Raw genomic sequence first — 22,432 nt, 5'->3', positions numbered from 1 at the left:
GGGTTGGTTTGCCCTGCGAAGCCGGGTGGGCGGCAGAGACGGGGAAGGCTCCCATCAGCAGGGTCAGGAGGGCTGGCTGGGCACGCTGCAGGCAGGGGGGAGGCAGCCGGACCCCAGCCACCCCCCTGCTCGTGGGCCCCGGGCTGCGGAGCGGGGCGGTGCAGCATGGGGCGATGCAAGGAGATACGGTAGAGGATGATGCAGGGCGGTGCAAGGTGAGGTGATGCAATGGCAAGCGATGTGCTGAGGGGTGACACGATGCGACGCGGGGCAGTGCAAGGCGCTGCAAAGCCAGCTGCCGCGACCGAGGGCAAAACAGGGCGGCGGGATGCAAGGCGATGCGATGCAGGGCGATGCGATGCGATGGGATGTGGTACGATGCAGGGCAATGTAAGGCGATGCAACGCAGGGTCATGCGAAGCAGGGTGATGCAATGCAAGGCAATGTGATGCTGAGCGATGTGATGCAGGGCGATGCAACGCAGGGCGATGCCGTGCAAGGCAACACGATGCAGGGAGATGAAATGCAAGGCGATGCGGGGCGACGCGATGCGATGTGAGGCGACGCGAGGCGACGCAGCGCCAGGTGCCGCGCGCCACGGCGGCGGCGAGGTGACACCCGGCCAGCGGGGCGACGCCACGGCAAGCGAAGGCGATGCCCCGGCGGCGCACGCCACGCTGCCCCTCTCCGCGCGCGGCCGCGCTCCCCGGCCCGCCGCGGTGGCGATGCTTCATTTGAATTCTCGCCTCTCTCTCTTCGCAGATAACGAGCCCGCGCCATGCAGTCCTTTCGAGAAAGGTGTGGTTTCCATGGCAACCAGCAGAGCTACCAGCCGACTTCACAAGATACATCACGCCTGGAGAATTACAGGCATCAAAGTCAGGCAGGGCCGAACTGCGAGCGGCAGAGGCTGGTGGCGAAGGAGTACTACAGTCAGCAGCAACTGCCGTACTCGGGCTACGAGAACAGCGCCGTGGAGAAATACCACCGGGGAAACAAGCAATTAGCCGGGCAGCAGCTGCAAGGCAGGCCGGCCTTTTCCAATTACGCCGTGCAGGAGAACAGCCCCTACCCGACCCGTTATTCGGGGGACGAGAGCTTGCAGGCGTGGGGCGGCCAGCCGCAGGCGCTGCCCGGCGGCGTGGCCAAGTATGAGGACAGCCTGATGAAGAAGACGACGGCGCTGGCGGGCGGGCGGGCGTACCACGAGCCGGCAGCCGCCTCGCTGCCCTTCCGGACTCACTTTCAGCAGCAGCAGCAGCAGCAGCCGCCCGCGCTCCCCTACCCCAAGCTGCAGCGGCAGAAGCTGCCGAACGATGTCTCCTCGCCCATGCCCTTCTCGCAGAGCCCCCACTTCGGGCAGCACTCGCAGTCCTTCCCCGCCTCCTCCACCTACTCCTCGGTGCCGGGGGGCAGCCAGCCGGCGCACTCCTACAAGAGCTGCACGGCGCCCTCGGGGCAGCCGCCGCTGGAGCGGCCCCTGGGCAGCGCCGCCAGCCTGGCCCCCGGCCCCCGCGTGCCCAACCTGCATGGCTACCAGCCCAACCGCATCGGCTACGAGCAGCCCCCGCAGCCACCGCCGCAGCCCCCGCAGCCCCCGCCGCCACAGCCCCCGCAGCCGCCGCAGCCCCCGCAGCCGCCGCAGCCCTTGCAGGGGCGGCATCACGCCCCAGAGACCCTCCACTACCAAAACCTGGCCAAGTACCAACATTACAACCAGCCAGGCCAGACCTACTGCCAGGGCGACGCGCCGCCCGTCCGGACGCCGGAGCAGTACTACCAGACCTTCAGCCCCAGCGCCAGCCATTCGCCGGCTCGCTCTGTCGGCAGGTCCCCGTCCTACAGCTCCACTCCCTCCCCGCTGATGCCCAACCTGGAGAACTTCCAGTACAGCCAGCAGCCGCTGAGCGCCGGAGCCTTCCCGGCCGGCATTGCCGACCACAGCCATTTCATGCCGCTGCTGAACCCTTCTCCCACTGATGGGACGAGCCCCGACGCTCAGTCTGGGAACTGCAAAAACTTGCAGAAGGAGAAGCTGCCCGAAAACCTGCTGTCGGATCTGAGCCTGCAGAGCCTGACGGCGCTCACCTCCCAGGTGGAGAACATCTCCAACACCGTCCAGCAGCTGCTGCTCTCCAAAGCAGCCGTGCCCCAGAAAAAGGGCATCAAGACCCCAGCGAGGACCCCTGAGCAGCTCAAGGGGCAGCACTGCAGCCCTGAGAGCAGCACCTACTCGGCGGAGCAGGTGGGGACTCCCCTATCTGACCCGCTCAGCACCCCCCAGTCTGTCCACGCCGAGACGCAGGATGCCGACTATCTCAGTGGGTCGGAGGACCAGCTGGAGAGGAGTTTCCTGTACTGCAACCAGAACCGCAGCCCTGCCCGCGTCAACAGCAACTCCAAGACAAAGCCCGAGTCGGTGTCCACCTGCTCCGTGACGTCCCCAGACGACATGTCTACCAAGTCAGACGACTCCTTCCAGAGCATCCATGCCAGCCTGCCCCTGGACACCTTCACCAAGTATGTGACCAACGAACGGGACTGTCCCCGGCTGCTACTCAGTGCCCTGTCCCAGGAGGAGCTGGCTTCCGAGATCATCGTCCTGCAGGATGCCATCAGCGAGAAGGCGGACAAAGCCTGGGCCAACTCACCCATGCTGAGCAAGGAGGCCACCAAGTCCCCATTCCAGCTGGAGAACCACCGGCCCTGCCTGGACTCCATGGTGAAGGGCACCTGGCCCAGCCAGGGTGACTCCAGCACGCTCACCGAGCCCCTCAAGCTGGACAAGGCTTCGGGGGCCAGCACAGGGAAGGACTTCGGGGAGGAGGTGTACGAAGGTGCCCAGGTGGAGTTCACGGCCGCCGAGACCAAGGACGCGCTGAAGGACGCTGCCCCGCTGGCCTTCAACTCCAAGCCCAGCATCCCGGCGGCGACGTCGAGCGCGGGAGCCGCCAGCTACAGCTGCTACTCGAACACCACCGCCAACTCAGTGGGGTCCGAGAACGCCATGGAGCACTTTGAGTGGCCAGAGGAGAGCCTGGGTGAGGCGTGCCTGCGGTGGAAGGAGCTGCAAGCCACCGACCTCCCCAAGGGCTTGTTTCCCAGCAAATTGGTGGGCTCCTGCAAGGAGAAAAAAAATGCCTGCGGCTTGGATCTGTGCGACGGCGAGCAGCCGGCCAAGAGCGAGCTTGCTCGGGACTTCAGCCAGCAGGCAATGGAGGAGGAGGAGGAGGAGACGCTGACCTACGACGAAGCAGCAAAGGCGGACAGCGAGAGGTGGCTGCAGGACACCCGGCACTGCTGCTCAGCCGGGGACTTCAGTGAGATCCCCATCATCTCTTCTCCGGAGCTGAAGGAGTCGGACCTGGAGGCAGAGGAATACTCCTCGCTCTGCGACCTGGCTGGCTCGGAGCAGAAGTCGGTGACGTATGACGCGTCGCCGCCCAAGCCCCCGGAGATGCCCGCCGTGCTGTCCTCCAGCGAGGTGCCCGTGTCTGCCGAGGAGACCGTCAGCACGGTGGAGAAGGAGAGCTCGGCTCCTGCCGCGCGCCTCTCCGGCCAGTCTGTCATCCTGCTGGGCCCTGCCGTGGGCACAGAGACCAAGGTGAAGAGCTGGTTCAAGTCCTCCCTGCCCCACATTCAGCCCGAGGAGGAGAGCAGTGGAGGGGAGACGTCCCATCCAGAGGTGGCCGATGCCGAATCCGCCCTGTTGGTCGCGATGAAGCAGCAACTTGTGCCCGAAAACACGCTGGGGAAGACGGAGCCTGTCGCACGGGGCAAGAGCATCCGCAACAAGAGGGTCCACTGCCGGCTGCCAGAGGGGGACGGGCCCGGCAGTGCCGTGCCGAGCCCCTTCGATGACCTGCCTGCAGCTGGCGGTGTGGCCAGCGCCTGCCTCGGGCCAGACGGCCAGGTGGAGATACCGAGCAAGAACGCCCACAGCCAAACGCCCCGGTTTCCAGCCGAGGGCCTGCCAGCACGCATGTGCACCCGCTCCTTCACCGCCCTTGCCGAGCCCCGCGCCCAGGCCCCGCTGGAGGGGCTGAAGGCCCCCGCGCACCAGGAGAAGCTGGGGAAGAAGCCCGCCTGCGGCGTGAAGCAGCGGGTGGCTTTCAAAGCCAGGAAGCGCAGCAGCCGGCCGGCCCCCAAGGTGGTCCAAAACACCAGCGATGCCACCCTTCTGGTGCCCAGCTTGGTGGCGGCGGAGGGGGTGGCGGGGCCGACGCCGCCGGAGGGGGATGCGGTGGAGGTGGGGGAGAGGGACCAGCGGTCGATGATCCTGCGCTCCCGGACGAAGACGCAGGAGGTTTTCTACACCAAGAGGCGGCGGGGCAAGCGGGCGGCCGACGTGCGGCTGAAGAACTGCAAGGCGCCCAAGAAGCTCATCTCCAACACCCACCTCCCGCCTGCCTTCAAGCTGGCGGCCCCGGGCAGCCCCCACAAGGAGGGCAAGGTGGGCACCCGGATGAAGCTGCCCAAAGCAGGGCCGGGTGTGGGGGGCAAGATGTCCGAGCGGCCCCTGCACTCGCTGAAGAGGAAGTCTACCTTCATCTCCCCCATCCCCGCCAAGAAGAGGAACCTGGTCCTGCGCAGCAACAGCGGCAGCGTGAAGGAGGAGAAGCCGGAGGGCCCCCCCAGCCTCTTCAAGAAGATGCCCGTGGCCAAGAAGGTGAAAGCCAAGCTGCCCCCCAAGAGCTCCGGCGAAGCCGTCCCAAAGCCCCCTCCGCCAAAGGAGGCCCCCGACGTCTGCATCAAGATCACCTCCCGGGCGGCCTTCCAGGAGGCCACCAAGACCAAAGTGCTGCCTCCCCGCAAGGGCCGCGGTCTCAAGCTGGAGGCCATCGTCCAGAAGATCACCTCGCCCAACCTGAAGAAGTTCGCGTGCAAACCGGCAACCACAGCAGCGGCGGCGGCGGCAGCCACGACGGTTGCCTACGGCACCTCCCTGAGCCTGGCGGGTGTGGAGAGGGAGCGGGTGGTAAAGCACGGCGGGGTGGCCCTGGCGGTGGGCGACGCGCGGCTGCCCAAACCAGCGGCAGCGCAGAAGGCATCCACCATGCCGGCAGCCGAGCAGCTCTGCCGAAACCCCAACGGCCGAGCACTGAAGGGGAAGCTGGGCGGTGGGAAGAAGCTCTCTGCCGATGGCTGCCAGGGCGAGGCCTGTGCGCCCGCCCCGGGGGCCCAGCCCAGCTCCACCATGGCAGCCAAGAGCCTGGGGCTCCTGCCCAAGAAGAGGAACCGCAAGGGCAAGGCAGCGACGCTGGGCATGGCCAAGGGGCCGCTGGGCCCCGTGCCGCCGCCGCTGCCCCGGGAGCGTGCGGCCGGCCCGGGCGGCGGGGAGGAGGCGCCGCGGGAGGGGAAGAAACCAAAGAGCGAGGAGAAGGAGGCGGCGGGTGGCGAGGGCCCCCCCGAGGGACGCCCCGCTGCCGGACCGGCGCGGGGGCCAAAGCCGCGGGCCAACCACTCCAACTACAACGGCTACTCCAAGCGGCAGCGGAAGCGTCTGGCCCACGGCAAGGCCAAGGCGGTGCCGGCGCGGTGCAAGAGCCGCGGCAAGCGGCGGCGGCAGGCCCAGCAGGCCCCGCTGCTGCACCCCACCGAGCCCGAGATCCGGCTGAAGTACATCTCCTGCAAGCGGCTGCGGGCGGACAGCCGGGCCCCCCCCTTTGCCCCCTACGTCCGCGTGGAGCGGCACGGCGAGTTCACCACCGCCTGCACCGTCGTCAACTCGCCCGGCGAGGAGGCCCGGCTGCAACGGGGACCGGCCGGGCCGGCGCCGCGACCGCGGGCAGCCCTGCCCGCCTCCTCCACCATGCACATGGGGCCGGTGGTGTCGAAAGCGCTGAGTGCCGCCTGCCTGGTCTGCTGCCTGTGCCGCAGCCCCGCCAACTACAAGGACCTGGGGGACCTCTGCGGGCCCTACTACCCCGAGGACTGCCTGCCCAAGAAGAAGTCGCGGCTGAAGGAGAAGTCGCGGGCGGAGGGGCCGGGCGAGGACGCCATCCCACCCGCCGCAGCCGAGCGGGCGCCTCGAGGGACAGAGGGAGGCTGCGGTGCCGGCGGCAAGGCGGCGCGGCCGGAGGGTGCCGCCGAGGCGGCCAAGCAGAGCGCGCTGCGCTCCAGCCCGCGGGGCATGTTTCGTAGGCTGCAGAGCTGCTACTGCTGTGACGAGAGGACAGAGGGCGAGGAGGTGGCCGAAAAGCCCCGGCGGCACGAATGTCACAAGGCCGAGTCCCCGCCGCAGGAGCCGGCGGGCGACACGCAGGAGCACTGGCTGCATGAGGCCTGTGCCGTATGGACCGCTGGGGTTTTCCTGGTGGCGGGGAAGCTCTACGGGCTGCAGGAGGCCGTCAAGGCGGCTGCCGACCTGGTAAGAGCTCGGCCGCCCGCCCGCCTGACACGGCACGGCATCCCGGGGTGGCATCTCCCACCAGCCTCCTTCCACCGAAGCCGCTCCAGTGGCTGCACCTCTGGCCAGGACGAAAATTAATAGGGTTGGCCCACGAGCATCCGGGCACAACGAGTCGCCCTGGGAGAGCGGGCTGGGTGTTCAGGTGCCATGAACCCCGCTGGCTTCCCGTGAGATTTGTGCTGCCGCGTCTCTGACAGCTCCTAAACCCCCCCGTTTTGGGCATAGAAGCTTATTTGTTGTTGTGTTTTGGGAGGGCGGGAAGGTCCCCCCGGGACCACGAGACTGCTCAGCCCAGCGGGTCGCATCCCCCAGCCCAGCCGTGCGTCGCAGGGGGTGGCTCGGAGTGGGACAGACGCAGCCTGTTAAGGCAGGATGGGTGATGAAAATGGGCACGATGTGGCCTGATGCCATGATGATGGGCAACAGGGGAAGGGGAGCTGAAGGGAGCGGATGGCCCTGCCCTGCCCCTCTCACTCTGGTGCACAGATGAGGGGAGGATGCTGCTGGGAGACCACCACGGGGACACGGGACTTCTGTGCTGGGGAGAGGGAGGGGACAGCCATCTGGCAGAGGCTGGGAGGGGGCCTCCAGCAAGCCCCCTGGTACCAGGTTTGGGGCTGGCCGCGTCCTTCCTGTCGTCCCCAGGCATGCGTGCTCGTGATGTGGCTGTGCAGAGGCTGCTGCCTTCTCCCTGCACGCACCGCGGGGCTGGGGCTTCCCACCCCTGCAGCCCCCGTTAGGGACGGGGCAGGAGGTGGGGAACACCGTGGTCCTCCGCCACTGCTCCCACCAAGCCATGGCACGGCCCAGGCCATGTCCCTTCACCTCCACACCTCCTGCCCCATGGAGGATGGCTGCGGGCTCAGTGCCATCCAGGGGAGCGATACGGCGGGTAGAAACCTCGTGCGTGGCTGCGTGGCAGCCGAGCAAGAGGCACGGCACTGCCCACGGTGTGCCGGCATGGGAGGAAAGATGCTGCCCGGGGAGGCAGCGTGGGGCTGGAGAGGAACAGGGACACCGGCACGTTACCCTCGTGGCCGGAGACATCGGGGCGCTTTGCGAGATCTCAAGCTGGGCTCTGATGGGGTCTCTCTGTCTCTCTGCATCTCTCCTTCCCTGCTCCAAATTCCTGGGTGCATTTAAAGAAGTGCTCGAGCTGCCAGCAAGCGGGAGCCACGGTGGGCTGCTGCCAGAAGGGGTGTCCCCACACCTACCACTACGCGTGTGCCATCGACACAGGTGAGCCCGGCTGCGGGGACAGGGGTGCGGGGACCTCCGGCACCCTTTGACCGGGCTGGCCATGGGGCCGGCAGCTCCGCAACACTTGAGCCCACCCAAGGGCAGGGTGGGCTCGTGGCTCCTTGCCAACTGGGATGGCGATGCCCCCTACGCCGGCAGCGCCAGCTGGTGCCCTGAGTTTGGCCGGCCTCAGCTGAACCCTTCATGCAAACGCTGCGGCTAGTCCAGACACTGGCGGGAGGCTGTGGGCTGGTGTCCCCACCACTCGGGGGACAGCCATCCCGCAGTGCTGGGACCCCCCTGACACGGCCTTCTCTTCTCCTTGCAGGTTGCATATTAACCGAAGAGAGCTTCTCTCTGAAATGTCCCAAACATAAGGTAAGCCCAGAGCCCCCCCAGTGCTTTGCAGCCCCTGGGGTGGGGGGTCCTGCCTCTGGACCACGTCCCCCCAGGGACACCCTGCTCCACAGCATACCCACTCCAGGCGCTCAGCCCCACGTGGCACGGGGGTGTTGCGGTGGGGTGTCATGTCCCTGGGGGATACCAGGCCACCTGGGCCCCCCCTGCTCTGGGACCCCCAGCTCTGGGACCCCCAGCGGGGCCACGGGGGTTTTACCCCCCTTCCCTGAGCGCTGACAGGGTGGGGTGGGGGGAATTGAATCCCTGCTAAAAGCGCCTCATCTCGGGTGGGTGGGCAGTTGTTCACGGGTGGGCAGGATGGCTGCTGATGGCGCCAGCGGGGAACCAGACCCAGGGGTCAAACACACACACACACCCCCCGTCCCAAGCGGGACCACCGGGCTGACACCCCCCTTCTCCCTGCAGAGGCAGCCGGTGTAGCGCCCCGCGGGCACCCGCCCCGCCGCCAGCGAGGGACCGGCGGAGCAGGCAGCGCCCCGGGAGCGGAGCGGGGCCGGGCCGGGCTCCCCGGGAACCGCCCCTCTGCCGCCCCCCGTGTCCCCCCCACCCCGCGCCCTCCTCCCCGAGCCCGTTCCGGGCGGGCAGAGCCAGCGCCGGGTTTTCCTCCCCCCCTCGCCGGGCCCCGGCAAAACCCGGCCTGGCTGCCCGGGAGGCGGAACGGGATCCCCCGGAACGGGATCCCTCGGCCCGGGATGGCTGCACAGGGGGAGGGGAGGGAGGGGAGGATCCGGGGGGTGGGGGCCGTGTACAAGGGGGTCCCGGCGATGTTGTCTTACTGTGGGGCCGCCGGACCCCCCCGCGGGTCCTGGCTCTCCATAACTCACACTGATCTGATCTGAGATGTTGCCTTCAGCAAACCTCACGGTGTCTGTATATACGTGCGGCGGAGAAAAGGAAAAAAAAAGACAAAAAAAAAGGACAAAAAAAAAAAAAGAGAGAAAAAAAAAGACAAACAACGGCCTGCTGTTTGAAACACCACTCTGCTTTTTCCGTTTTGTTCTTCCATCTCCTGTCTGCCCCCACCCGCACCCACCGTGCCTCTCCTGGGGTGCCAGCCCCTGCGCCGGGCAGCCGGGTCCCATCGGTGAAAAGGGCACTTGGCCGGGCTGGTGGGTGCCCACCGGGCTGCCCCAGCCCAATCCCTCCCTCTGGCCCCCAGCCCATTGCACCCACCGCCCTCCCGCCTCATGGGGTGCTGGCGCTGCTGGGCTGGGGATACCTGGTCCTGCTCTCTGGGACCCCAAAGACCGACCCTCTTCCTTCTGGTCGGCCTCGCCAGCACCTCCTCTGCGGCTCCACTTGCTGGGGACAGGCATTGTGCTTCTGCAGACCCCAGGGCTCTGGGTGCTGAACCCCAGGCTCTGGTGCAAACCCCAGGGTTTTATCCTGGTGCAAAAGGATGCAAGCAGCCCAGAAATGGCTTCCAGCTGGCAGCAGGGTCCTTGCTGGAGGAGGAGGAGGCACTTGCTTCCTCCCTCTGCATGGCCTTGGCTTGCCTCTCGCTGCCCTGGGTGCCGGGTTCACTCAGCTCCCTCAGCTTTTGCTTCCCTTCCCGACCACCTCGGTGGAGCTGGGGGGCTGCCCAGCGCTGGGATCGCCCCCCGCCCGTGTCCCAGCAGGGTGCCCTGCATGACTCCCCAACCTCTGCACCCTGCACACCCCAGCCTTGCACCTTCCACACCCTGGCACAGGTAGCAAATGACCAACCCAGGGTGAACCAAGCCCAAATCCCATCCTAAAAAGTGAGCCGCCAGCCGCCCCCCACCTGCAAAGCATCCTGCAAAGTGGGGGGCACAGCGCTGGGCCCCCCTCGACCCCACAGAGCCAGCGCCCCGTGTCCCCGCCGGCTGTTGCGTCCCCTCCGTCCCACCCAGCCCTCACCCTCAAGGTTTGCTGGCCACAAAATGTCGTTTCAGCAGCGTGCCTCGGACACGGGAGTGAAAAACACAAAAAAGGAGGGGAAAAAAAAAAAAGAATAATAAAAAGAATTAATTTAAAGACAAAAATAAAAATCCCAGTGTCCCTGGCAGTGTTGCCTGAAATCTGGCTATTTTTAGTGACATCTTGTACATATGACTGTAAAATGGTAAACCGTGTGTATTATATATTGCCTCATTATATAGTGTATATATATGTATACATATACATATATATAATATATATGAAGACTGTAAATGTTAAGACTAGTGTTCTTATTAGTATATTGCTTCACACTGAAGATTGTGTGTAACAAGCTGTTTCTAAAAGATGTTTATTTTCCTTAAGAGTAAAAACCAGGTCATTGCATTCAGAGCGTCAATAAAGATACAACGATTGTTTTGGAAGTACGTGGCGCCCTGCTCGTAGCCTCTCTTTCTCCCGGGGGGCTGCCGGGGGTCCCCCCGGGCCATGCCAGCCTCTGCCTGACCTGACCCCCCAGGTACCACCAGTACCACCAGCACCGTGGGGTCTCGCTGTAGGGGATGCCGCTGCGGTGGGGGCTGGGGTATGCAGGGGCAGCACCCCCCCAGCTCATCTTGGGGTAAGGAGGGTGTGTTTGGGGCCCCTTGGCAGCCAGTGTCCCCCTCCCTGCCACCCTTATCCCCCCCATCCCCTACAGCGCTCCCCTGGGGGGGCAAGGCAGGACCCACAGCTGGGGATGCCCAGCCGGGGGGGGGGGGTTCCCCTGGCTCCAGCCAGGCTCTGTGTGCCCCCCAAGTTCAGTGTCCACCCCCCCAGTCCAGCACACACCAGTATAAATAATCAGCTTTAATTGTCTGTACAAAACTCTCCAACTATGAAAATACCGTTTAAAAAGGCAAGGCCAGGGGGGACGCTGAGGCGGGGGGCTATGTACAAGGGGTGGGGGTGCAGCAAGGGGACAGGGGCACCCACCAGCCCCCCGGAGCCTGGTGCCACCCTCCCATCCCTTCTCCGAAAGCGCTCAGGCCCGGCCGTGCCCGGGGGGGGTGGCAGCTCCTAACTGGGGGGACTGGTCAGTGCTGGGGAGTCGGAGAGGACAGGCTGGGGGTCTCCTCTTGCATGGGCATAGCTGGGGAGAGGGTCTGTAGCCGCCACGGTGGGGCCAAACCTCCTCCCCCCATAATGGGGGCAAAATCGAGGCGCCCCAAGCCCCCCCGTGGCAGTGGGACCCACGGGGGGCCGGGCAGGGACACCAGGAGATGGGGGGGAGGACGGGCCCCGCCCCGTGCCAGGGCACTGGGGCATACTGGGACAGGCAGGCCGAGCATCCCAGTGCCGTGCAATACTGGACAGTGTCACTAGAGGTCCCCACGTCCCACCACCCAGCGGGCTGGGGCCAGGGACCCAGCCATGGGGTGGGCCGAGCCCACGCGGGGAGCCCCACGCGTGGCTGTCCTACGCCGGGAGCCCCCACACCCCCGGGCATCACCCTGCCCCTCCCCAACCTCCCACCCCCTCCCCTTAAAAACCGCTCCCTAACACTGTCCCACAGCAGGGGGAAACTGAGGCACGTGCCTCCCCGTCACCCCCAGCCACGGAGCCAGCGGGGGGCTAGCAGAGGGGCTGGCAGCGTGCCCCACCTCCCCGGCTAGCCCGACGTGACGGTGGTACCGCTGCCCAGTTTGATGATCATCTGCTGGCAGTCGTGCAGCGTCCGTTTGTCGCCCAGCTTCTCCAGCGTGCGGGCGGCCTCGGCCAGCATGCCCACGCGCTGGCCCGGCCCCGAGAGGAAGCCGGGCGGGAGGTAGCAGCAGGCCAGGAGCAGGGCCTCGGCGTGCTCCCGTGGTGTGGGGTGGCTCTCCGGCTCGCCGGCTGCAAGGGAGGGGAGAGCGGGTGTCAGGCCCAAGGGTGCTCCTGGAAGCCGCCGACCCTCCCTTGGGTGCTCTGGCATGGCGACGGGGCCGTTCGCCCACCCCAGGGCAGATGCCACCGCCAAAGCGTGGGCAGGAAGCTCCAGCGCTGCTTGGGTGCTGCGAGTGGGGGGGGAGCAGGGTGTCCCCAGGGGGGTGCAGCACCGTGTCCCACCTGTTTTGCTGCCCTGCACCCCTCTCCTCCGCAGGCTGCGGTCCAGCAGCTGGTGGGTGCGCGTGGGGCTGGCCCGGGCCATGAGCCTGGCGGTGGCTTCGTGCAGGAACACCTGGAGTCGGGGGGGGGGGAACGGACACAGTGAGCACAGCTGGAGGCAGGGGACGAGGGGACCCCCGAGGATGAGGGTCGGGGGACTTACCCGGTGCATGGCAGGGCGGAGGGTCTGGGCCAGGCGCCGCAGGCTGCTGAGGTCTTGCTGGAAGCCGCGGAGCTCGAGGGCAGATGCCTGGTAGAGGCAGCTGCGCTGCTGGCTGACGCTCATCTGCTGCTGCCACAGGTTGGTGCGGGTGACGAGGAGCAGGTCGCACAGCAGGAGCTGAACCGCCTGGGGCGGGTGAGAGGAGCTGAGTGAGCTGGGGGGGACGGACAGATGGACAGAGGGACGGCGGGGGGGCCGAGGAGGTCCCTGCGGGCAGGCGTTGCTGCGCGGGGCCCCCGCCGGGCTGCATGGCAGGGGCATTGCACTCCCAGTCTGACACATGCAATGCAACTACAATGCACCCCCGCGAGGGCCGGGGGCACCTCCCGCGAGAGCCGGGCGCTCCCCCCTGCCCAGGGCGGGCGGCCAGCTCGCCCCCCCACCCCGGCTCACCTTGTCTATGGTGCCCTTGGCGGGGCTGCCGAGCTCCAGGCTCTCCCGCAGGCAGCTGCTGGCCTTCTCGCAGTGGCCCAGGCTGGCCTGGCTCCCGTCCTGCTTGCTCAGCATGGCTCGGACGGCCCTGAAGGAGTGCAGGGCGGCGCGGGGCAGGGGCTTCCTGCAAAGGGGGGGGACACGACACACAGTCGCTGCAGGCCCCTCGCTGCGCGCGGCCGTGCCCCCCCTCAGCAGACACCGGGCAGCACAGCCGCAGTGTTCAGGGTGCATTAGCAGGGGCTGTGCCAACCTGAAAAGGATGGGACGCGTGCCATGAGCTGTCACCCCCCACCCCGTCCCCGATGGCCCCGGCACTCACTCAGAGCTCTGCAGCGCCCGGGGCATGGTCTCCACCAGCGGGTAGAAGCGCTCGGCCCCCTCCTCGTCTCCCTGCAGCCAGTGAATAACTGTGCCAATGATGGACGCCCACCACTTGGACACGGGGTCGGTGCCTGCGGGGTGGGAGGGACACGGGTGGGAGTGTGGTGTCCACCACTGCTGTGGTCCCCCACATGAAATGTCCCTGGGGGAGGACACACCGGCCTCACCTGTGATGGCCGCCAAGCCAGAGCTGATGGAGGGTGTGGGGCCGGGCGTGCCGCTGGCATCAGAGCAGCCATTGAGCAGCTGGAGGTACTCGAGAGCACTGGAGAACCGCCTGCCGGGAGAGGGGCCGTGAGCGGGGCCGGCCCCACATCGGGCGAAGGGAGCGGGGTCCCCACCCCGGCACCTACCCCTCTCCCTGGGCAGCGGGGCGGCCGGGCTCAGGCATGGCCACGCAACACAGCGCCTTCTCCAGGAGGTGCTCACGGAAGAGCTGGGTCACCTGTGCCAGTGGGTCCACTGCGACACAGAGGGGTGGTGAGCAGGCATGCCTCCACCCCAAAACTGGGGGCTTGGGGGTCCTAGGGGCACCAGGGTTACCTGGGTTGCTGGCAGAGCTGTAGATGGTCTCCCTCGGGACACCCTTGACAGCCCAGTCCCCATCGACGAAGAAGCGGTGGCCCAAGGGGTGGCACAGCCACTGCATACTGGGGGGCACAGCCCCGCCGTGGGACAAGGCCACACGCCGGGCGCTGCAGAGGAAGGGGCGCTGCGGGGAGAGGGAGAGGTCGGGAGGGGACCCAAAACTGTGTCCCGGGGGACACTCGAAACCCCCTGCCGCACAGTGGAGGGGACTTGCCCCGCACTCACAGCCAAGAAGTGGAAGCAGCGGTGCAGGCTGGCCTTGACCCGCAGGGCGGCCGCCACGTAGATTTCGGCCAGGGCGGCCACAGAGATGGCGTCGCCGGCGCACTCGGCCAGGTTGACGGCGCTCAGCGCCAGGTTGATGGCCAGCAGGTGCCCCCCGGCCTGCTTCCCTGCGGGGACGGGGAGGGGCTCAGGGGGCATGCGGGGCACGGGGGGTCTCGTCCCCCAGCCCCCCGTAGCGCGGGGCCATACCGGCGAGGTGGAGCTGGTGCAGGCGGTGGTAGGCCATGGCGGCGTCGCGGGCGCTCTGGCGGACGTGGGCGGGGGGCGGGGGGTCGGGGCGCAGCCCCCCGGCGCGGGCGGCCAGCCAGCGGCCCACCCAGAGGCGCTGGAGCAGGTGCCGCAGCAGGCTCCAGAGCAGGCTGCAGGCCAGGTCGCCGTGGGAGGCGGGCAGCGGCCGCCCCAGCGCCCCCAGCGCCGTGCGCAGGTGCTGGGCGCCCTGCGCGAAGTCGCCCTGCGCCCCGAAAACGGCGGGTCAGCGGGGGGCAGGGACTGGGCGGGTGGGTGGGGCTACTCGCGAGGGGCGGGACTACAGTAGCGGCAGGGGTGTAGGGGCGGGGCCTATAGGGATAGGTGGGCTAAGCTTAGATGGGGTGGGTGGGGCTAGCCCAGGTTGAACAGGTGGGGCTGGGGCAGGTGGGCTGGGCAACCCGTGGTGCTGGGGTGTGGCCAGATAGCGTAGCCTAGAGTGGGTGGGGCTATCCCAGGTGGGAGTGGCTAATGCCGATGGAATGGGCGGGGCACAGTGAAATGGGCGTGGCTAACCCAGAGCAGGTCCTGGGACAGCGGGCTGGTAGGCCCAAGTGGGGCGTGGCCAGGTTGGGTGGGGCAGGTGACATCATGCAGGGTGGGACAAGGGGCGGGGCTTACCCGGTCAAGGTCGAGGTCAGCCTGCCGGCGGTGCCGCCAGAAGAGGACGGAGGGCTCCGAGTGGGGGCGGGTGACGGGCTCCCCGCAGACGAAGAGCCGCACCACCGCCCCCAGCACCAGCGCCGCGTTCAGCACCCAGAAGGCCAGCGTGGGCCACAGCCACTGCGACCAGCCCCACAGCTCCTCTGCGCGGCGAGGGGGTCAGCGCCACCCTGCCGCCCCCACTCTGCGCCCACCCCAGCAGCCTCCACCTAATGGCCTCTGCCCCGCATCCACCCCACCATCCTCCACCCTGATCATCTCCCACCTCAGACCTACACCGAGAGCCCCCTCCTGATGATCTTCACCCCATGTCCACCCCAATGTTCTCCACTTCAATGGCCTCCATCCCCATGGCCCTCACCCCATGCCCACCCGAACAGCCTCCACCCCAATGAGCTCCACCCCAACAGCCTCAACCCAGGTAGCCCCTGACACACACCCACCCCAACATCCTGCACCCCGAGAGTCTTCACCTCAGCAGCCTCCACCCCAATAGCCTTTTCCCCACGCCCACCCTGACAGCCTCCTGCTACACCGATCCCAACGGTCTCCATCCCAGTGATGTCCATCCCAATGGCCCACCCCAACAACCACCACCCTGATTGCCTCCATCCCAGTGGCCTCCACGCCTGCCAGAGCTTACCCACAGTGCCAGACTCAGCCATGATGCTCCTGCCGGGGCCAACAGTCCCCGGACTCCCTACGGGAGCTGGGGCACCAGAGCCCCGGAGGAGGGAGGCCAGGGGGTTGAAGGAGAGGCAGAGGAAGACGAAGGCGCAGAGGGCCATGCGGGAGCGGTCCAGCATGCCCTGGCTGCTGGGCGAGGGCAGCGGGCGCTCCTGCTTCACCTGCACGGGCAGAACTTGCCGTCAGCCCTGGGATGTGGGCACGGGCATGGAACACAGGGCATGGAGTGCCGGGTATAGGCACGGGGCACAGGGCGCATTTTGGGGTAGAGAGCATGGCGCATGGGGCGCAGCAGCCCACTGCACCCCAGAACGCCCCCACACCCCTCCCTCCAGCCCCAAATTGGGTGAGGAGCAGCTCAGGGCTCTCAGCTCCTTTCCCCATGCCGACATCTGGCACACTTTGGTCTTGGCAACCCCAGGGTGATGCAAGGGATCCCCCACCACACTCGGGGAGGGGGGATCCCCCCCGCAGCCCCCCCACACCTTGCCGTGGTCGCAGAGGGGGCTGTCGGGCTCCGAGTCGCTGCTGCTGTTGCCGCTGCCCCCGCTGAGCGAGAGCGGGCTGTTGTGGGACGGCGAGCCCACGTCCGAGGGCGGCGGCGTCAGCATCTCCATCACCTCCGCCTTCACCACCTCCATGGGGGCCTCCGCCTTGGCCCCCCCGCTGCAGGAGGCCACCAGGTCCTTCAGGGACTCTGCAGGGAGCAGAGCGCGCTGAGGGCTGCTGGGGGGTACGGCAGCCCCGGCGCTGAGGCTGAGCCACCCCGGGACCTGCCCCTCCACTCACGGTTCTTCTGCATGGCCATCTTCAGGGCTAGGTTCTCCTGCTTCAGCTTCTGGTTGCTCTGCTGCAGGAAGCGGATGTACTCGATCGCCTTCCTCAGGATCGCCGACTTGTTGAGCTGCCGGCGGGCAGGGACGGCTCAGCCCAAATGCTGGGCGAAGCCCTCCCCTGCCCGCCCCTGCCCCACCGCCCCCAGGCTCCCACCTTGGCCTCGGTTCCCACCACCAGGTCCTTGAGCTCCACGATCTTGTCGTTGATGGAGGAGCGGTAACGTTTCTCGATGGCGTTGTGCGCCGTGCGCTTTTCCCCCCGGCTCTGCACCAGTGCCGGCTTCCCGCTGGGCGTCAGCCGGTTGATGGGCAGCTTCTCGGTGTCCACCACCAGCGGCACCGTGGCCAGGATGGTACCTCCGCTCACCAGCGCCTGCGAGGATGCGGGGTGGCATTGGTGGGGGTCCCAGGGAATCCCCCCACCCCAGCGCTCCCCGGCAGTGGGACCTACCGGCATCTGCAGCGGGGCGGCAGAGCCGCTGGCGCTGGTGGCCAGGGAGGCGATGCTGGAGGTCTTGGCGCTGCCGGCATCTGTCTTGACGGCCGTCAGCAGCAGGGAGTCAGCCTTGATGAAATGGGGCTGCAGCAGGACCTGGGGGGCAGGGGCATCAGTGGGGCTGGTGGGGGGGCCATTGGGACCCCCACCACCACTGGCCCTGGGCTTACCGGCACCGGCTGGATCTGGGGCGAGACGGACTGGGCGGCAGGAGCGGTGGGGGCCAGGAGCTGCTGGGGTGCCACGCTCGGCACGGGGCCGGGCAGTGCCACGGGCTGACCCGGCTGTGGGGCAGGCAGGGGGCTGGGCAGGGCCTGCCCCGCACCCCCAGGCTGCACGGCTGGACATGGAGCAGAGGACAGCGTTACCGGACCCCCCGGTACTGTCCCACCCTGGGCACCCCTGTCCCGCAGGGATGCATCCCCCCTTCCAGGAGAGCCCCCCCCAACAATTCCCCACCCAGGGAGCCCTGACCCCCCCTGTACCCCCAAATCCTCACCGGAGAAGCTGTGCTGGTTCTGGTAGCCCACCAAGGGCTGGGGGCTGAACTGCCCGGGGGACGCGGGCACGAAGCTGGGGGCCAGCATCACACCGGGCTGGGGCTGGCTGCTGGGCACGGCTGCCGGCTCCTCCTTGACACCCGGGGCCAGCGCCGGCAGGAGCGGGGCCGGGGGCTGCGGGGCCGGGGGCTGCGGGGCGAAGGCCGCCATCCCGGGGGACCCCGGGTAGACGCTGCCGGTGGGGGCGGCGGGGGGCGGCTTGCTGGGCCCCAGGTAGGTGCTGAGGGTGCCCGGGGCGGGGGGGAGCCCCGGGGGCACAGCGCTGTCGGGGGCACCGAATGGCAAGTCAAACAGCCCCGAGAAGTCATTGTCCGGCGTGTTGATCAGCTGGAGCATGTCTGCAAAACAACCCCCCCAGTGCTGTGAGCGGCTGCCCCGGCCCCACACCTCACAAGGGGCCCCCAAAGTCCCAGCCCCATGCTGCCCACCCCACAGAGTGCACACCTCAGCACTCTGGGGAGAGACCTCCATAACCCAGGGGCAAAATTCCCCAAAAAGCCCAGGAAGCAGCTGTGCCCTGCTCCTCACAGCCTCCCTGGCCACCCCGCCAGTGGGGAAACTGAGGCACAGCACTTGCAATGGGGCTGCCAGGGTCTGGCCACCAGCATTCGGAGGTTTCCAGCTTGGTCTTGGGGTGCCAGCGCAGATCTCAGCCTGCTTCTGAGGTTGAGGGGGGCAGAGACGAGCTCGTGCCACCTTATTCATTTATCCCTTACTGGAAACCCCAACAACCCCCAACACAGCCCCTGTATCAGGGTCTGGGGGTGCTCGGGCTGGGACAGGGGGGTGGCACAGCCAGGACATGCTGGACCCTTGTGCTGGGTGTGCTGGCCCCGGCACCCCCCGGGAGGGCAGCTGGGCAAGCACGGGGTTAAATAGTGCTGGGCTGGGGGGGGGGTGTCTGCCCCACTCCATGGGACCCGGGTGCCCCGGCAGGTCCCCGTCAACACGCCCAGAGACCCCGCACACATCGGGGTGTCCTGAGGTGCCCCCACCGAGGTGTCCTGGGATGCTCCCACCACAGCACCCCAGGATGCCCCTGCCGCGGTACCCCCAGGCACACCCCCCCCCACGCACCCCCGGGTGCCCCCACCGAGGCGCACAGCCCCCAGACGCCCCCCGTGGGGTGCAGCACCCTGGGGAGGTGCCGCGGCGGTGACCCCGCCAGGCAGGGAGGAGGAGGAGGATGGTGAGGAGGGGGTACCTTCGAAGGTGCACTCCATGCCGGGGGGTGCGGGGGGGTCCCCAGGAGCAGGCTGCGGCCCTCGCTCAGCCCCGTGCCGCGGCGAGGCACCGGGATATTTTAAAGCCATCTTCTCGCCGCCTCCCCGCCGGCCCTCCCCGCCGCTGCCCGCGCCAGGCCCGCAGCCAGGCCGGCGATGGGGTGATGCGACTCCGCCAATCGCCGCCCGCGCGCCCGCCGCCCCCAGACAGCCCCGCGGCCGTGCCAAGGTGAGCCCGGCAGCGGGTTACTGCCGGGCACCCTGCCGTAACCCGCCGGCGGTTACTCGGGGTCAGCCAGCCTTAACCCCTTCGCCCCGCGCCCCATCGCCCCCCGCGTCGGGCCAGCCCCACGTGATGCTCCCCACTCATTGTCCAGCACCCGGAGGAGACACCCCACAAGGATCAAGGTCTTTGCGCAGCCGCGTTTCCCCCCCACAAGACACGCAGCTCTCAGCACCCGTCTCTACGCCGGTGGGTTTTCTCCCAGGGGCGCTCCCAGCCTCAGCCCTGCTCAAGAGACCCCCCCAAAGGCTCCCCCATGGTCCAGGGGCAAGAGAGCAAGTTTGGGGGTGCAGAGGTGGGGTGCTCCCTCCTGGCCCCCCCTTCCTGCTGCCCAGCCCCGGCGGTGGGCATGGCTCTCCCAGCCGCTCAGCACCTGCCAGATATTTCTATCCCCTGGCACCCGCTGCCACCCACACCATCAGCATGACATGGGCACCCAGGGGTGCCACAGCTGCCCCCACCCCGCTGCTTCAGGCCGTGGGAGCCCGTGGGGCAGAGCCGCATGGCTGTGGGTCCTGTCCAGGTCCCAGCGGGCACAGGGCATCCCACAGTCACCCTGGGGTGGACACGGGGACAAGGGACTCACCTGTGGCCACCCAGGGACCGGTGGCCAACCCACGGCCTGTGGAGGGTCAAGCCACGTGGCTGAACTGTGGGGCACGGGCTGGCCGGGATGGCTGTGACGCAAAGGAGCGCGGCAAAACCCCACGGCAGGACACCCTCACCCCACACGGCCAGTCTGCACTGGGCATCACTCAGCCCTGGCACGGGTCCCAGGAGAGCCAAGGGGACATGGACACAGCTTCAGACCACCGCTCCTGCCTGCGGTTACCATCCTTCCCTGCCCACACCAAAACTTCACCCGTGGAAGGAGATGGCACCCAGATCTGCCCTGATACAACCCGACCACCATTGGGATGAGCCTCCAAGCCTGGGACGCCACCTCCATCCCGGCTGCTGGAGGAGATATGGCTCCTGGCACCGTTGGAGGGCTCGGCCAGCCCCGTACCCGCCTCTCCGCATGCTCCACCGGCTCTGCCGGTGGTGCAGACCGGCAGAGCCGGTGGAGCATGCGGCAAGGCAGGCGTGGGGCTGGCCGAGGGCCGGGAAACCCAATTTTTTGACTAAAGCCATGGTAACGCTGCACTCAGTACTGGTAAGACCTTGGTGCCATGGCGGTGAGGAGTGGGTCCCCTTGGGGAGTGGGTGCCCTCGGCACTGGGGAGTGGGGTCTCCTTGGGGAGTGGGTTCACCTCGGCACTGGGGAGTGGGGTCTCCTTGGGGAGTGGGTTCACCTCGGCAGCATCCCCATCCCGCGGACCCCCAGCTCGGCGGGGAGGTGGGTGCCGATGGGTCCCAGCCCCGGGGATGACACCCCCCCCCGTCGCGGTTGAAGAGCGCGGGGAACCCAGGCGGCCTGGAGGGAATGACCGGGAGTAACCCCGCCGGTGACGTCACGGAGGGGCGGAGCTAGAGGCGACACGATCCTGCGGTCGGCGGGGGCCCCGTCGGGGCTGTCCCGGCACCGGCACCTCCAGCCCGGGGGTCCCGCTGTCCTGCTTCGCCCCTCTCCCCCCGCGCCGGGACTCTGCTCATTCCCGACTACTCCGCCATGGGCCGGCCACCTTATCGGAGCCGGCCCCCGGTAACGGAGCGGGCCCGATCCGCCCGGCTCTGCACCGACTCCGCGCTCCGGCAGCTCGGTGTGTCCCCCGCCACGCCGGGCCCGGCACCGAGCCCCGGCTGTGTACCGCACTCACCCCCGCCGGCCACGTACCGAGCCCCGGTTGTGCACCGAGCCCGCTCCCCCGGCCATGTCCCCGTCCACGGTTCCTTGACCCTGCACCGAGCCAGGTCCCCTCAGCTCGCCGGCCACGCACTGGGCCTCGTCCCGGCCGTGCCCCGAGCCCCGCTTATACCCCCAGCCCGGTCCCGGACGTGCCCCGACCCCGGCCCCGCTCGCCGCTGCCCGGGTCGGGACGCACCGTCGATGTCGCTGAGCAGGGCCGTGTCGATGTCGCTGGCCCCGGCGAGGCCGAGGGACGGCGCCAGCCCCTCCAGGGCCGCGTCGTCGAAGGCGAGGGTGCTCATCCCGGCGGCGGCGGCTCCCGAGCGGCGGCTGCGGCTCTAGGAGCGGCAGGGCCGCCCGCCCGCGCCCGCCATGGCCGCGCTGGCCCGGGGAGAGGGAGGAAGGGGACGAGCCGCCAACTTGCTCCCGCGAACCGTGCCCAGACCTGCTACCGGGCAGGGGAGGGAGGGGACGGAGGCGGATCCGCCGCCACGTCCCGCCCCGCCGCCGCCGCCGCCTCCCCGCCCCGCACCGCCTGCAGCGCGCCGGGACCCCCGGCGGAACCGGGCGGGGAGCGAGGCAGGCTGCAGCCCCTGAGAGGGGCAGCAGTTCCCCGGCGGCAGGCACTGAGCCCCAGGGAAAGCCATCGAGCCCCGGGGACAGGCACCGAACACCTGGGGTGGGCATTAAATACCATTTGGCCCCGGATCGGGGCACACGTGGGAGCAGGCAGTTGGGCTGGCGTGGGCAGAAGGTGGTGACCGTGGCTGGAGTAGCCCCCAGCACCTCATGGAAGCCACGTGCTGTGGGGTGAGCTTGGGCCACCACATCACCTCTTGAGGTTCCTTTGCCTTCCCCCTCCCAGCTCCGGGGTTTGGAGGACGTCCCAGCACCGCTGCCCGACCATGGCATGGCTCAGGGTGGGAGAAGTTCCCGTGCCCCCGGTTGGGGGATGCTGAAGGGCCAATGCCGCCCTGTGAGCCCTGGCTGGGCTCACGCACACTCCTGAGTGCCATGAGCTGTGGGAACCAGGAATACTGCTGGTGCCATTGGGGTCAGCCCCGTGGCTGCCCCACGGGTGGTGGGTCTCAGCGTGGGGGTCTTGCACCAGGGCAATGCCACAGCAGTATCGCTGTGCCCTGCAGCACTGCGGGGTTTGTCTTGCTGCCAGAAATAATTTAGGAAAAGAAAATGCGCTGCAACATCAGCCCCCTGAAATTTTGCCCTTTCCTCTTTTGCGCCACCGAGCACCATCTGAGGCTACTTGTGCACTAATCAAACCTGGCTGCACCATTAACCAACCCCCCCAGCTTCACTGGTTTCCACGTGGTGGCACAGCGGGCACCCCTGCGCAATACCGGGGATCCCCTGCATGGCACGGGGCACCCCAGTGCAGCTGTGGGGCTCAGCAGGGACCACGCAGAGTACCTCCTGTGTGTGCGGGGTGGTGGCAGAGCCATGGGTGCGCAGCCCTGCCGGTCCCTCTGCACCCTCACCCCCACTCGAGCCTCCTCCAGCCGGGGACATTAACCTGTGCCCGAGCTGGGGACGAGCCCAGGGAGTCTTGGCTCAGCTCTGCGCTGGGGCAGCGTCGCCTGCACGCAGGCCGCTGGCAGCCACCCGGGCGTCTCTCACCCACA

The 22,432-nt window shown here is 68.0% G+C and overlaps 2 protein-coding genes across 2 annotated transcripts; one reads left to right on the top strand and one right to left on the bottom strand.

Moving 5' to 3' along the window:
* Positions 1 to 778: 778 nt before the first annotated feature.
* RAI1 (retinoic acid induced 1) lies at positions 779 to 8,491 on the top strand (the record flags this gene model as incomplete). Its single annotated transcript, XM_082006747.1, has 4 exons — positions 779 to 6,370; positions 7,558 to 7,651; positions 7,980 to 8,029; positions 8,477 to 8,491. 4 exons carry the CDS (start codon positions 779 to 781, stop codon positions 8,489 to 8,491), a joined length of 5,751 nt encoding a protein of 1,916 aa, XP_081862873.1.
* A 3,121-nt stretch (positions 8,492 to 11,612) lies between these two features.
* On the bottom strand, positions 11,613 to 21,094 carry SREBF1 (sterol regulatory element binding transcription factor 1; the record flags this gene model as incomplete). The annotated part of the gene is made up of 19 exons (XM_082006472.1): positions 11,613 to 11,845; positions 12,059 to 12,170; positions 12,261 to 12,446; positions 12,714 to 12,876; positions 13,075 to 13,207; positions 13,304 to 13,413; positions 13,490 to 13,598; positions 13,680 to 13,848; positions 13,950 to 14,116; positions 14,199 to 14,460; positions 14,877 to 15,061; positions 15,562 to 15,766; positions 16,091 to 16,302; positions 16,395 to 16,509; positions 16,596 to 16,814; positions 16,893 to 17,033; positions 17,108 to 17,277; positions 17,437 to 17,835; positions 20,989 to 21,094. 19 exons carry the CDS (start codon positions 21,092 to 21,094, stop codon positions 11,622 to 11,624), a joined length of 3,387 nt encoding a protein of 1,128 aa, XP_081862598.1. The 3' UTR covers positions 11,613 to 11,621.
* Positions 21,095 to 22,432: the final 1,338 nt, after the last annotated feature.

This window comes from Phaethon aethereus (genome assembly GCF_964289735.1).
Source record: "Phaethon aethereus genome assembly, chromosome: 15".
In the NCBI taxonomy this organism is placed as follows: Eukaryota; Metazoa; Chordata; class Aves; order Phaethontiformes; family Phaethontidae; genus Phaethon; species Phaethon aethereus.
Note: the sequence above shows the minus strand (reverse complement) of the source record. Positions and strands in the feature narration are given on the sequence as shown.